This window comes from Danio rerio, chromosome 22, assembly GCF_052040795.2.
Source record: "Danio rerio strain M-AB ecotype USA chromosome 22, GRCz13ab, whole genome shotgun sequence".
Classification (NCBI taxonomy): Eukaryota; Metazoa; Chordata; class Actinopteri; order Cypriniformes; family Danionidae; genus Danio; species Danio rerio.
The window spans coordinates 6,273,562-6,288,810 of NC_141042.1; the positions used below are offsets into that span (position 1 = coordinate 6,273,562).

At 32.6% G+C, this 15,249-nt stretch overlaps 2 protein-coding genes across 14 annotated transcripts in view; one reads left to right on the plus strand and one right to left on the minus strand.

Annotated features, from left to right (window-relative positions):
• LOC101884151 (uncharacterized) overlaps window positions 1–14,361 on the minus strand; it is a 50,033-nt gene extending 35,672 nt beyond the window's left edge. For 3 of the 12 annotated variants that reach the window (XM_087303482.1, XM_087303481.1, XM_087303485.1), the window contains exons 1-2: window positions 1,351–1,632; window positions 166–474 (exon numbers count right to left, since the gene is read on the minus strand). In XM_087303482.1, coding sequence (XP_087159608.1) covers window positions 166–474; window positions 1,351–1,396 — 355 coding nt within the window. In that variant the 5' untranslated portion in view covers window positions 1,397–1,632. Of the gene's footprint in view, window positions 1–165; window positions 475–525; window positions 865–1,071; window positions 1,255–1,350; window positions 1,761–1,821; window positions 1,928–9,772; window positions 9,870–14,319 lie in introns of those variants that run through there. The other 9 variants (XM_087303484.1, XM_087303483.1, XM_087303486.1 and 6 more) reach the window with 8 other exon arrangements.
• LOC110438293 (uncharacterized) lies at window positions 7,112–12,416 on the plus strand. 2 transcript variants are annotated; one of them, XR_015521561.1, is made up of 7 exons: window positions 7,155–7,300; window positions 7,491–7,799; window positions 9,225–9,530; window positions 9,794–9,901; window positions 11,120–11,199; window positions 11,276–11,614; window positions 11,745–12,416. XR_015521561.1 is itself a non-coding variant. In XM_087303734.1 (6 exons), exons 1-6 carry the CDS (start codon window positions 7,252–7,254, stop codon window positions 11,321–11,323), a joined length of 900 nt encoding a protein of 299 aa, XP_087159860.1. In that variant the 5' UTR covers window positions 7,112–7,251; the 3' UTR covers window positions 11,324–12,416. The 2 variants fall into 2 exon arrangements, 1 of the variants encoding a protein (XP_087159860.1); XM_087303734.1 differs by having other exon boundaries at window positions 7,112–7,300; window positions 11,276–12,416.
• Window positions 14,362–15,249: the final 888 nt, after the last annotated feature.

The window sequence follows — 15,249 nt, forward strand, 5'->3', positions numbered from 1 at the left end:
TTCACTAGTCTGTATGATGTAATACAAGATTTAATGAATGAAGTAACAACAAACAGCAAAGACAAAGATCATAAGCGGAGTTAATAATGGCATTTTCGAGGGTTTACATAATTTAAAATTATGTGTAGATAAACAGTAAAACACTGAATTACAATTCAAACTCACCTTCGAGGCTGAACATCTTGTTTAAGCTGAACCTGTTGGTCACTTCATAAGGTCCAGAGTCTGTGGTTCTGATGTTCCTGAGGGTCAGATCTCCAGTTTGAGGGTCCAGCTGCAGTCTGCCTTTGAACTTCCCATCAAGATCAACATCATATGTGTAGATTCTGTTTTGTCCCCCAACATATTTAGCTATGAGGTTTCCTTTCTCTCCATACCTCCACTCGATATCATCATCTTTCCAAATTTCAGTTAGATTAGTGTGTAGAGTAACAGAATCTCCCTCCTTCACTAAAAAGAATTCACCAAACACACCTAATAAAAAAAAAACAAGCAGAAATGTTGCATAGAAAAAAATACACTCACCTGCCACTGTCGTAATTTAATTAAGTTAACTTAATCAATTGGTGTTGGGACAGCATGAAGGAATAATGTGGTACACAGCAGATTTTTACAGTGTAGGTTGCTTTAACTCAGCGTTGCATAAAATATGAAGAAAATATTTAAATTGAATTTAACCCAGTTGTTGGGTTTTCCCCCACACTCTGTGTAATAGTAGGTGGTGTGATATATAATCTTCTTTGTTATTATTTCATATTACAAACATTTAAAAACGAAATACAAGAAAAAAAAATGTAAATACAAGTCAAAAGTCTTAAGAAAGTTGCTTTAGGATTAATTCATACAGTTAAATATTTACCAATTAGATCTAAAATAATAAAACATGAATAAACTCAACCATTTAAAAATGTTTTTAAATCATTTAGATTTTTTTTAAATTAAATAATGTTTTTTTTTGTTGTTGTACCACCAGCAGTTTATCACTATATATTAATAACAGGTATATCTGGCTTAACAAACATGTAACTACCCCCAAAAGTAGCTTATTAAAAAAACTATTTGAATGAATACCTGAAAAAAATGTAAGTAATAATTATGATTATTATAATATGGTAATGATTATTATAATGATTTAGTACATCCTCAAAATCACAAATGCACACATTTATCAATCAACAACAAAAAGAAGATACGTCTTAAACGATAAAATTAAACCAGCCCATACTACAAAATGTGAGCATAACCAGTTTATGTGTATTTTACAGTTTTAGAACAAGTATATGAAAGACTACAAACGGCATGAAATGAGAATTCCCCGAGAATTCCAAACCGAAACCGAAAATAACTTACTGTCAGTGAACAAAAACAACAGAAGCAGTGATACAATGTTCTTCATGACGCTGTAGAGTTTGGAAAAGATTTGAGTATCTTAAAACGATCAATGCGTATCATATAAATCTAATCTCCACCGTTGATGAAACGCAGCAATGTTACATTCAACATCGAGGCTGAGAAACCGGTTTAAAAACAACAACAAACACATTCCAGAATCTGACACATTTCACACATGCATTTCCGGGAGTTACAGCGCTTTGTAATCATCCTCACCTGCGTTGAATTTGCAAAGAAGATGAGACATTAGAATGATAATTCTGAAAAACATTAGCGTTTTCCTTCCAAAAATGACATCACACTTTGTGGAATGTACGTAGACTGGTATTCAAAATAGAACATGGAAAGAAAACGAACTCTTATATTCAACGCACTGTGTTTATTTTGCACCAGTTTTGTTCTTTATCTTTTAATAATGAGCATACATACTTAAACTCATGTCATCGAACCCGTTTGCTCCATTTTAACAGAGATTTGTAATATTACTGGAAGAAAAAATTATTCTGAATATAAAAAAGCGAAAAACACTGCCCCCTGGTGGGAATACAGCCTAGATGTTTTAACTACTTGGCACTAGTTGTAAAAGGTTTGACATTTTTAATCAGTTATAGTTGGCTACGATAATTTAATCACGTATTTGTGTGTTTAATGAGTTTTGGTAATAGCCCATATCACCTAGCTCGCAACACGTTTGAAGTTACTGGAGAGTTCCAATACCAGATTAGTAAGGAGCAATCTACTGTAAAACTTTAAATAATAATAATAATAATAATATATATATATATATATATATATATATATATATATATATATATATATATATATATATATTTTTTTTTTTTATTATTAATTGGGAGCGTTATATTGTTAGACGGCCCGCTCTCATTCAAATTACACCACAGTTACCGACTGATACCGCATTTTTCCGGAAATTTGGTCGGGTCTTGTAATACACCCACAGGAATGCAGACCTCTATACTGCACCTTAAAGACAAAAAAAAAAAAATATATATATATATATATATATACAACACAAGTATGGATTTCATGTTTCTGACTCATCTTGCTTTTTCCACTACAAACTTGGCTCACTATACACATTTCATTTGGATTTTTGTGATATTTAACTACTATAGGTACTGTGAACTCGCAAACATGGTTTAGTTGCTCTTTGCTGATAAATCATGTGACATGATCATATCAAGGACACGCTGAAAAGGGTAGATGTTTGAAGACTGCGGTGGTATTTATGTGAAAAGGTCGAGTACATCAAAGACTATACATAAAAGAGATATTTTAGTCACCTTTATTTATGTGTTTTGTACAGTACACTCTCAGAAATAAAGGTACAAGAGCTGTCACTAGGGTGGAACTTTTTCAAAAGGTACACATTTGTACTTAAAGGGTCTGTTTTGGTGCCTCAAAAGTATATATTAGTAGCTAAAACATTTAAGACGTACAATTTTGTACTTTTTAGGTACTAGTATGTATCTCTGGGGTATTAATGTTGACCTTTTAGGTACAAATTTGTAAATGTAAATGTAAAGGAACCACCCTACTGACAGTTCTCATACCTTTATTTCTGAGAGCGTACAGCTGTAAAACAAAACAGTGTCAGCTCAAGTCTGTTCGGTGCTGAATTGTTTAATATCAATTACAGAGTTTTACATCAGTTTGAAAACTAGTTTAATTCAGTATCAGGCAACCATATTGATCAATTAATTCAATGCCAACATTATTGTGTTTCACAGAAGATAATACTGTATATAAGCACCAACAATAAGCTTATTAAGTTCAAATGTTATTTTGTTTAGCATGATACTCACTGCTGTGAAGAGAACTAAAAAATCCTATCCAAGCAAAAGTACTTGACACATCAGTACGAGTAAAAATATCTTACTACTCAAAGTATGAGTAATAAAGTAGTCCTTCTTAAATGCTGTGAAAATTAATCCACCATATTAAAAATGTAGATTAAATCAGTGTCGTTTTCTTTAAGGGTGTTCCTAAGTCAAATGATTTGCCATATGAATTAAAACTATTAAGCTGCGGTCACACACAGTTCAAGCTTGCAAAATTCCGTCATATGGCACTGCAAAAAGGGGCGGGATAAAACAAGATGATTAGATATCGATAACGAGACTGATTGCTATGTATTTTAAATATCTGTACAGAGAGATCATGCTTTGATCTTCTATTGGGCTCAGGAAAACATGTGATGCGTTTTTGCCATTCACAGTCCACCAAGCTTGAACTTTCGACATTTACATGCCTAGCAAAATCAGTGTAATGTAAGGGGCAAAACCTAGATATGATATGTTAACACAGCTTATGACCTTTCAACACTGGCTAAGCCTTGAAAGCTTGTGGCTTGTGTGCAGCAGGTGGCGCCACAAACCAAGTTCCTACAGCACTGATCTAATACATGCAATCTGTGTGTGTTTGAAAACGTAAAATTCTGTAGTGTATTAAGTTATAGTTTAAGGCCATTTGGTGGTTTCAGTCAAAATACAGTAGACATTGTCATCATCATCATCTAAACCCAACCTAAGCTCATTCTGAAAACGTAGCCCCACGGACATTTCTGGAGAAAACAAAAACTGCACAAATACGTACCTACCGGAATGTATTTCGCTGTCTCCAGAAACTACCACGTGGCTATGTTTCCAGAATGAGCCTGGGTTGTCTAACTAAATACCCTGATCTAAACAGTCTCTTGCTCATTGCGTGAATCTTTTTTTCATATTCTTGGACACTTTTAATCCTTAAAAGTAATAAAATAAACCAAATAGTGACTGCAGGAGGAAGTGATGCAATAAAAGTACTGATTCAGCACTAAAAATATCTCCCATGTCCCAAAACCACCTTCTTTTAGCTGAGAAATATCCCTAAGTTATGAAGTAAGCTATCCATCTCAGATGCGGAAAAGCTAGTTCATGCTTTTATGACTTCTAGGCTGGATTACTGTAATGCTCTGTTTGCTGGCTGCCCAGCATCCTCTATTAACAAACTTTAGCTAGTACAAAATGCAGCTGCCAAAGTTCTTACCAGAACTATAAAATATGATAATATCACCCCAATCTTATCCTCCTTACCCTGGCTGTATGTTCAGTTTCGTATTGAATTTAAATATTGCTTCTCACCTATAAAGCTCTAAATAATCTAGCTCCTGTTTAACTAACAAACCTTCTGTCTCGCTTTAATCCAACCCGCTCTTTAAGATCTCAAAACTCAGAGCTTCTGGTAGTACCTAGAATAGCAAAGTCTACAAAAGGAGGTCGAGCCTTTTCATTTATGGCTCCTAAACTCTGGAACAGCCTTCCTGATAACGTCCGAGGCTCAGCCACACTCTCTTAGTTCCAAAATCGATTAAAGACCTTTATACTAATAGTAATAGATTACTAGAACTATGTTAAGCTGCGTTGACACAATCTACATTGTGAAAAGCGCTATATAAATAAACATGAATTGAATACAAATACATTAAAGTAAAATTATACTTTTAAAATACAATTCCTGAGAAAAACTACTCAATTACTATAATTAGAGCATTTGCAAATACAAAAAATAAACATACATGGTATGATGGCTTTAAGAAAACTACACAGGCTGTTCAGTGCTTTAGATCAGTGGTTCTCAAACTGTGGTACGTGTACCACTAGTGGTACGCAGGCTTCCTTTTAGTGGTACGCGGATGAATCAAATATGTAATATGTACATGCTACATATATTTAAATAAATTATCAAAAATGATTTATATATGAATATGATGACATTACGCCTATATTTATGCGGTCCAGGCAACATTTCCAGGTGCTAATAAACCAGGAGTTATTTATTTATTTATTTTTTACTTTTTAAGAACAGTAACCTACCATTTTTTACTTTTAAAAGCACATTTTAATTTAAATGTACTTAATAATAGGAACTAATATGCCTCGTTTTTGAACTGTACAGAGCTTAAGCTGTTTTACTAGATCTAATACGCTACTGTATTTCAAAACTGCTCATTATGGTGGTACTTGCAAAGACCACTTTTGGTGGCACTTGATGAAAAATGTTTGAGAACCACTGCTCTAGATCATATTGGATGGCAAAAATGGAAGCACACAGTGTACATTTCAGATCATGAATTTTAAAGTTGGTCACAGCACTTGTGCTCCTGACCCAGAAAATGAGACTTTAAACCACAGTGCAAAGCTCAGCTTGCACATCTTTCCTCCGAGAAGGTCTTAACAAAGAAATGACTTTGCGAATGCAAAGGCCTCTTTCTGAAAAGGTCAACTCTTACATTTGTCATCTGCTAAAACTACTCGGCAATGAGTTACATTCGTCTCACTCTGAGATCATAAACGCATAAATTAACTTTTCTACATTTGAGATTATGCCGTAGTTGAGGAATATATATATATATATATATATATATATATATATATATATATATATATATATATATATATATATATATATAATTTTTTTATTTTTTTTTTATAAAATGCTACAAGGGTGTTTTTAAATGATAGATTCCTCTCATAAAGTAAAACAAAGTTTCTAAACTAAAGTTAAAGTTCACCCAAAAATGAAAATGTAAACGCAAGATTAAAAATTTATGCAAGATTAACGTGTAATTGTACACAAAATGTATTTCTCTCTCTCACCCCCTCACACACACACACTACTGTAACTCAGACTGCAGTAGTTTTGGCTGGTGATTATTACAATCTAATGATTACAGACCCCTGAACTGCTTTAGAAAATGTTAAACTTGAAAATGTCTTGAAAAATGAAAATGTATTCTCTATTTATGCACTAGTTGTTTGTTTCAAATCTGTTTAAATTATTTTTTTTATGTTGAACTCAAAATAAGACATTTTGAGGAATAGTTTTATAGTCAAAACGTTTGCGCATCTTCGCATTTCTATTAAGCATTTTTTATGCGATAATTCCAAAATTAACACAAAAACATGTGGATGGAAACATGACTAATGTCTTCTCTGTCAGCATTGACTAGTCTCATTTAGCTGTATTTCCACTCTTTCTTCTACATCCTTTCTGTGGTTTTATTGTCGCTCGCCCTCAACTAACCACTTCACTTATCTTAATGTCAAACAAACAAAGCAACGGATGCTTTATGCTGCATATCAAAATAAAGCATCAGTGACCCACTTCAATAGTTTTTCTCGTGTCTAAAGTCTTTTGTATGATCATGTGCTGAATTATAACATATGCTCATTACTTTTTGATGTTTTACATGTTTATAAATTATAATGATGTGCCTAAAAATACAATTCTGTCATGTTTTATTAACCCTTTACTTGTTTGAGTTTCTATTTTGAACACAAAATGAGATATTTTGTTAAGATGTTGGAAACCAGCAACTATGGAATTCCATAGTATTTGCTATGAAAGTCAATGGTTACAGGTTTTCAGCCTTCTTCAGAATATCTTATTTTGTTTGTTTATCAGAGGTAAAAAAAAACTCAAAAATGTTCAAAACCACTTGAGAAATAGTAAACAGTGAGTAAAAATGTATATTTTGGCTGAACTATTCCCCTAAAACAGAACTTTAAGTTACTTTTACTCAACTTAAAAAAAGTTGCATGAACTCAAATTTCAAATTTGTTAAGTTGAACTCTAACTGAGTTGAAACAGATTTGCTTTGCTTTAAACTGTATTAGATTGAAATTAAGATTTATTGTGGGTTTTACCCAAGATTAACATGTGTAATTGTACACAAAGCGTATCTCTCTCTCTCTCACCGCCTCACACACACCCACACTACTGTAACTCAGACTGCAGTAGTATCGGCTGGTGATGTATGCAATCTAATGATTACTGACCCCTGAACTGCTTTAGAAAATGTTAAACTTGGTTCTTTTTTACAGTTTGCTCTTTAATCATCTGGTGGGTAAGTTATTGTTTTTATAAATCCTGTTTCAATTGTTTATCAAACTAGAGTCTAATAAGGATCTGAGTCACACATCAATGATAAATCCAGAGGCTTTGAACATTGAATTATTTCGAAAATGCATTATATAATGCGATTCAAAATATAGGTGCAAACGCATTAATGCTTTCACAATGTCTCTGTTCTGCAGGTGTGTTTGGTGATGCAGTGAAGTCAGTGCCAGTGATGGAGGGAGATTCGGTCACTTTACACACCGATACTCAACTTCAGGCAAATGAAGATATTAACTGGCGATTTGGACCTAATAAATGTATCATAGCTGAAATAAAAAATGGGACTGTAAGCTTCTCCACACATGATATTTTGGAGGGATTCAGAGACAGGCTGAAGCTGAGCAATAAAACTGGATCACTTACAATCACAAACATTAGAAACGCAGACGCTGGAGTTTATGAGTTAAGAAGAAGAAACATCTGCAGATTTAATATCTCTGTTTATGGTGAGTCAATGATTTGATTGCCATTTTCCGTGCTTACAGCTGTACAAATTTTGACTATAATAGTTTATGAACACTTTGGTATTAGTATTTTGGATGTTTATCATTATATATATGCAAACCTTTGGGAGAGCTGGGAAAAGTGAGTTTTCAAAGTAACGCATTACAGCCTTGCTGTACTTTTAAAAATCAACTAAATGTGGTCATTACTACTAAAGGAAAGTAATGCATTATTTTTTGTCTAGGCTGGGCTTGCTTATTTGTAATAGTAGTAGTAGTAATAATAGATACAGCTGAAGTCAGAATTATTAGCCTCCCTTTGAATTTTCTTTTCTTTTAAAACATTCCCAAAATGATGTTTAACAGAGCTAGGAAATTTTCACAGTGTGTCTGATAATATTTTTTCTTCTGGAGAAAGTCTTATTTGTTTTATTTCGGCTAGAATAAAAGCAGTTTTTAATTTTTTTAAAACCATTTTAAGGATGGCTAATTATTAGCCCCTTTAAGCTATATTTTTGCGATAGTCTACAGAACAAACCATCGTTATACAATAACTTGCCTAATTACCCTAACCTGCCTAGTTAACCTAATTAACCTAGTTAAGCCTTTAAATGTCACTTTAAGCTGTATAGAAGTGTCTTGAAAAATATCTAGTCAAATTATTTACTGTCATCATGGCAAAGATAAAATAAATCAGTTATTAGAGATGAGTTATTAAAACTATTATGATTAGAAATGTGTTGGAAAAATCTTCTCTCCGTTAAACAGATATTGGGGGAAAAATAAATCAGGGGGGCTAATAATTCTGACTTCAACTGTATGTAAGGGATAATGGCTTACCGTGCGTTAACAGATTTTGATGCACGATGTGGAGGAGAAAGACCATATTTATAATCCATTTATATAGACTATATATATATATATATATATATAAACAAACGTCTTTTTTTGACTAATAGATGCTTTTTTTATACCAAAAGTTTTTCTTTTTTTTTTTTTTTGCTGCCTTTCTAGACTGGATTTCTGGATTTAAGTTTGCATTTCAGTTTTACTTATTTTACTTAGAGCTACTTGATCTGTTTACATGCTTGTGAGATAAGTAAATTATTAAAGGGTTAGTTCACCCAAAAATTTATGTTCAGCTATTAATTACTCAACTCATGCTGTTTCAATCCCAAGACCTGCGGTCCTGAGACATTCAAAGTCCAGAAAAGTAACCAAAAATGTAGTCAAAACATTTTATGCATATTCAGAGGTTCAACTGTAATCATACAAAGCTGAAATAACACTTTTGTATTATAAAAACATCCTGAATTTTGTTTGTCAATGTTTCCACTTCAGGTCAGGCTGTGCATTTACTATGTACAATACATTGACCACTCTCATTCTCATTTATTGCCTATTTTCTAAAATTATCCTTTATTTCAGCTCGTCTGCCTGTTCCTGTCATCAGCAAAGACTCTTCATTAAATCCTTCATCATCCTCATCAGCATCCACATGTGTGTTGCTGTGTTCAGTGGTGAATGTGAGCGCTGAACTGTCTTTTGACTCTATGAGTCTCTCCTGGTACAAAGGAAACAGTTTATTGTCCAGCATGAGAGTGTCGAGCCACAGAATCGGTCTGCTTTTACAACTGGACTGTATAAATGGTTCTTACAGCTGTGTGGTGGCTTATTCATTCACCAGTCGGACTACACATCTCACCAACCCTGAACTCTGTCAAGCATGCACAAGTATGTCAAATGTAAAATACAAACCATTAATATTTACAGCTTCACACAACAGCAGCAGGTAACAAGCCTGAACCCAGCTGTGCTGTTTTTAATGGGAGATTACACTATTTTACTTTCACTTTCACTTTTGATTGCTTTAAATGGTCAATAATTTTAACTTTTTTTACCCACATTCTCATCCTTCATTATTATTACTGCCACTATTACATTCATTTTCTCTTTTATTTTCACTTTTGACCCACATTCTCATTTTCATCCTCCAGACTCTCTGATCATGCGCATTTCTGCTGCTGCTGGATCTCTGTTGTTTCTGGTAGTTGCGATTGGGATTTTCTGCATCTGCAGGAAACACAGAAAAACACATCAAGAAGGCAAGCGTTACCTAATATTCTATAAAATTTAAGGTTTAAATAAATATTAATACATTTTAACAATTAGGGTTGGTATTAAAACAGATGTAACTGATATTGAGGACTGAAGTGGAAGTAATATACCAGTAATCACTGCTAATCTGCAGAGATGGAGATTAATTTATCTAACGAATGTACAATATATAAGCAGCTCACACACGTGCTCTGAATCGTTTTTGTACAACTTAATTTGTTTGAGTTGGAAATAAAACAGAGCCGGAAAAACAGGAGTTTTGAAAAGTACAGACCAGAGGTCAGATTTATAAAATATGTAGAAACCTTCCTTCAACCTAAAAGTGAATGTACACCAAAATAAATAAGTAAATAAACAATTTTATTAATGATTGTATAATGATTTAAAGTGGTTCAACTAAGTCAATATATTTCAGCTGAATATGTTTACTTAGAGTTTACTTACAGCTGAGACATACACACATTTCTGTCCCTGTTTTGTGCATACATCCCATTCATAAAGAAGACAACAGGAAAAGTATTACATGATAGACTGTGACTTAGAAGATACAAGATCGGCCTCATATCTTTTCTATCAAAATATAATATTTATCATATAATATATTGTGTATTTAACTTTTTGAAATGAACTAACAATAGATCTGGACATGCAGTTCAAACCTCTCCAGGAGAGTTTTTTTTTTTTTTTTTTAATCAAAAAAGGCAAATATGGTTATATTTTATCAAAAGAATTGCTGAAAATAGAAAAATAAAGACAACTTTGTTCTATTAATGCTGCAACTATTGTTAACTTATTGACATTTTGTATTGAAATTTTGAAAGGTGGCTGAGGTTTTATTTTGATATAATGTCTACTAATGTTAATGTAAACTTTTAATATATTTAATATATTGTCAAATCTAAAGAATCTTTTCAACAAACACGGCACTTCTTTAACCCTTTATAGGGTTAAAAAGCTGAGGAACCATATATGGTAACTTCGTTGACATTGATAATCTAGTTTTACATTTTTTATGTGACTCTTTTTTTATATAGTATCGGCTCAAGAACTGTAACCATTTTAAAAGTATCGATATGACATGTTTCGGTTAAAATAATAATAAAACAAACACTACCCAAACCTATTAACAATACATGTAAAACAATAAAACATTTTAATAAAATAAAATAATTTAAGACATTTTTTTTTTTTATCTATTTTTATAGGAAAAGGTCAGTGTCATGAAGAAGAAAAAGAAGTCGTTTATGCTGAACCCATGTTTTTTAAAAGAGAAGCACTGGAATCGGTAAGAAAAAAAAGCATAAATGAAACTCAGGACATGACAGAAGTGTTATTTTTATTGCACTTTCTTTTGTCATCAGGGAGTCAAACAGGAGGCTGTGTTTGCTGGCGCTGCATTGAAACACTGATCAGCTTCATCATTGATGATTTTGATGAAAAAATATTTCACAGTTCATTTTACATGCAAGCTAGAAAGATGACACAACTGTGCTTGATGGCAAAATCGTTACATTTGGGCATCAGATCAATAATACCAGCAGAATACATCTTTGAATTGTTTTTTGTACATAAGAATATCTATTTTTTTCTGATTTGTTTTGTTCATTCTATGTAACAATATATACAAATAGTATTAAAAAAAGCATAACCTTCTCTTTTAAGAATCAAAATGTGGCCTTAATTGTCACTTTAAATCACAGGTGTCAAACTCAGTTCCAATAGGGCCGCAGCTCTGCACAGTTTAGTTCCAACCATAATTAAACACACCTGATCAAACTAATTGAGTCCTTCAGGCTTGTTTGAAACCTACAGGTAAGTGTGTTGGAGCAGGGTTGGAACTAAACTGTGCAGGGCTTCGGCCCTCCAGGAATTGAGTTTGACACCCCTGCTTTAAATCATCCTTCAAACTGCTAAGTTTTACATACATTTATGGTTGATATTAATGTGTTTTAATCATTAAAAATCATCACAATATGAAACTGTGTATGATTATGTGATGTTTTATTTTTTACTTGATTTACTTGATTACTTGAAAAATGATTTGTCACACTGAATTATACCTTAATCCTTATTCTGACAAATGAAGCATTTGCTTTACTTTTCTCCAGCTATCAATCAGACACCTATATCATAGTCTAGAATATCTCAACTGTCTCTCTGGAATGAGTTTTTGAACAGCTTTTTTAAACATTACACTGTATTCCATTTTAGTTTCCATGACGACCATGGAAGCTTAAACTAAGAGTGGCAGATTTGAAATTTTGATTTGGAATTCTGACAGTCACATTCTAAATTCTAAACATTCTAAATTCCACATGTGGAACAGCACTGCTCAGGGGGCAGTTATACAGTTCACAGTTATACACTAAGTCATTGTTCAAAATAAAAGGTTTTGTGTGTTTGTGTGTTTGTGTGTGTGTGTGTGTGTGTGTGTTTTAGGCAATTGACCACACCCTAAAATGATTTTTAAAATTATATGAATAAACTTTCCTTTGCACCAAACTGTCTTCAGGTTTGATGATTTTATTCAGTCTTTTTATGTTTTTTTTAATTTATATATTATTATATATAGCTTGTAATTATAACTGCAGGTTTTCAACAGCAATAATATGTATTGAAAAAAATTATATATCGACAATATAAATGTATTGATAAATGTCACACCTGTAGTATGTGGTATGGTGACAGTTAAGCAAAACAATCTGTCTTTTTAATACAAAACCATAAAACACTTATTTGGACATGGCAATAATAAATATTTATACATTCTTAACTTGGCATTTTATGACTATTTAAAAATTTGTCTGGATCATCATTACACTCAATCAATGATTCCCAACGTGGGGGACACGGGACAATGACAAGGGGGTCGCTTGGTGATTTTCAAAAGTTAAATACTTTTTTGAAACTATAGGACTGCATTGCTATTTTAAGGGTCGTGGGCTAAAAAGTTTGGGGACCCCTGCTCTAAATGACAAGTTTGAAATTTGGACCATTATTTTAGACACATTTCAAATGTTATTCTAGTCTTTAAAAGAGACTTGTGTTGCATTTACTTGCTCTTAGCATGTTCTCTTTGTATATAAAAATCATTTTATTAACATTTATTTCGTCCAGTGACCAAAATTACACTTTTACAAAACCCCTAGCTGTGCATTATTCTGCCATTACTTAACTAAATAGTGGTCATTATTTTGTTAATAAAATAAATAATACAATACTTTTTAATTGAAGAATTGTTGTATGTAATTGGCTGAATGCAAGCGGCAGTCGAGCAGCTCAGACTGAGTCAACCTGAAACCTGCTGGGGTTTGATTTCTGTAGATCTGGAAAAATGTGGTTTGTAATGTTTGCTGGACAAACAGCTTAACCAAGCAATTTTGTTACCTCTAGTTCTCTGTTTGTTTGTGTATGTCTTCAAGTGTGTGTGTGTGTGTGTGTGTGTGTGTTAAGTGTGAATGAAAGTCCAAATATTGATTGCTTTAAAAATGCATGCTATGAAACTTACAGAATGATCAGAATGCTCATACATGACGGGAAAAAAAAAATATATAAATTTTTGTATATATAATTTTTAGATTGCACAGTGTAAATGTGATTGTAAAATCAATGCACTGATCCTAGTCTAAATATATAATATTTCAAGCTACATCCATGCTTTCACACTCAAGCCTACCCTACACACTCTTGATTTGGCCTGCTAAGCTTTGCTACTTTCAGTAATATTCTGCTACAATTTTAGTCAAATTTATTAATTTTTTTAACTTACAAGTTATAATAAAACTTTCAGGTTCCACATTATCTACTGCCCCCTATATGTTGTTATTATTACAGTCTAATAATGTCCATCAATGTTTAAAACAATCATAATTTCATAAATATATGACTTTATACATAAATCACAGGTTTTTGTTTTAAAATCGAGTGATTGTTCACTACAAATTGTGAAATGCAGCATGTATGATGTCACTGCTAATTTCATTTCTAATAATCTGATATTAGTATATTAGTATTGGTATCTGACAATGGTACAACATGACTGGCATAATATTACCTGAACAAGCACTCAATTTAAAGACAAGCACAAACTTGTGAGCATACAAAAATAACATTAGCTCAAATAAATGGCTGTTAATAGCAAAATACGTTCTTTGGTAGCAAGACAAAAAGGTTTAATTACATTATTGTGGCAAACGAGAGCACTGAAGACCACAGATTAAATTGTTGGACGCTACCGCTCTCTAGTGTTCAAAACCAGAATCAAAGGTGACTTTCTGCAAGAATTCGGTAGGCTATTTTACAAATACAGGGCACTATGAATCAATTTCAAAGTAGAGCAGAAAACTATGACAACATGTTGTCAAAATTTGAACCCAAACATTATGAAAAGTAACTCAAAGTTTACCTCAGAGATGCTTTAAAGTCTACGTCAACCGGAAGTTGCTGCAGACTCTAATTTTCAACTGAAACGGAATATTGAGTCGGGGCGGGGCTTCACACGTCATATCACACATATTATTTTTTCATGAGCATAATATAACAATGGAACTGAGCTCTGCATTAGGAACAATGGAACTCTGCATTACAGAGCAGAGCAACAGGGGTGAGATTTAACATACCCAAAGGCCTTGCTCATTTAATGAAATGCCACTTGTCATTTATAGTGATTGTTAAAAATAGAATAAAAGTTTTTAGTTGAAGACAAATGCATTTACGACCTAAAATGTATTACTAAAAATATAAGAAACGTGTTTCAGTTTAAAAACAAAAAAAGGGGGGGGGGGGAGAGGGGGGTTTGGAATTCTCTGATAAAATTAATAGGAAAAAAGCTTGGCACTTACCTTAAAAAATTTGTATTCCCAACAAAGTTAATGGATTAGATTTAAAAGTTTTCACATTAAAATTATTAGCTTTCTCATTTAATGTTTTAAATCCACTTAAAAAGACAGAAAAAAATTAAGACATGTGCTTCTGGAGTGCCACCTAGTGGAGGAGCATAGACTTTCTGCAGATTAGTGCTTAAAATTATTTGACATTCACACTTAATTTACAAACTGAAATAAAATGTATTGGCCTTCTTCTCCAAACAGCAGAACAGTATTTGATTGTGCGATTGTAATATACGCTTCCTGAACATGTTGTTCTTCAAGATGTTGTATATTTGGATTGTCATTTGTTTTATATTTACTATTTATAATAAACATAAATTTGTTTTATTCTGACTTCATCATTACTTTATATACAGTAAGACTTTCTGAAAAATCAGAATGTTTATTTGTGTGTGTTTTAGGTTGTACTGTATGAGATGAACAGAAAACAGACAATGGCAAAAAAA

Bases quoted from the DNA above. Each gene is read 5' to 3' on its own strand.
- LOC110438293 (XM_087303734.1), top strand. From the start codon at position 7,252: ATGTTAAACTTGGTTCTTTTTTACAGTTTGCTCTTTAATCATCTGGTG. The intron at 7,800-9,224 runs GTGAGTCAATGA...CCTTTATTTCAG, and splicing joins ATTTAATATCTCTGTTTATG to CTCGTCTGCCTGTTCCTGTC. The intron at 9,531-9,793 runs GTATGTCAAATG...TTCATCCTCCAG, and splicing joins ACTCTGTCAAGCATGCACAA to ACTCTCTGATCATGCGCATT.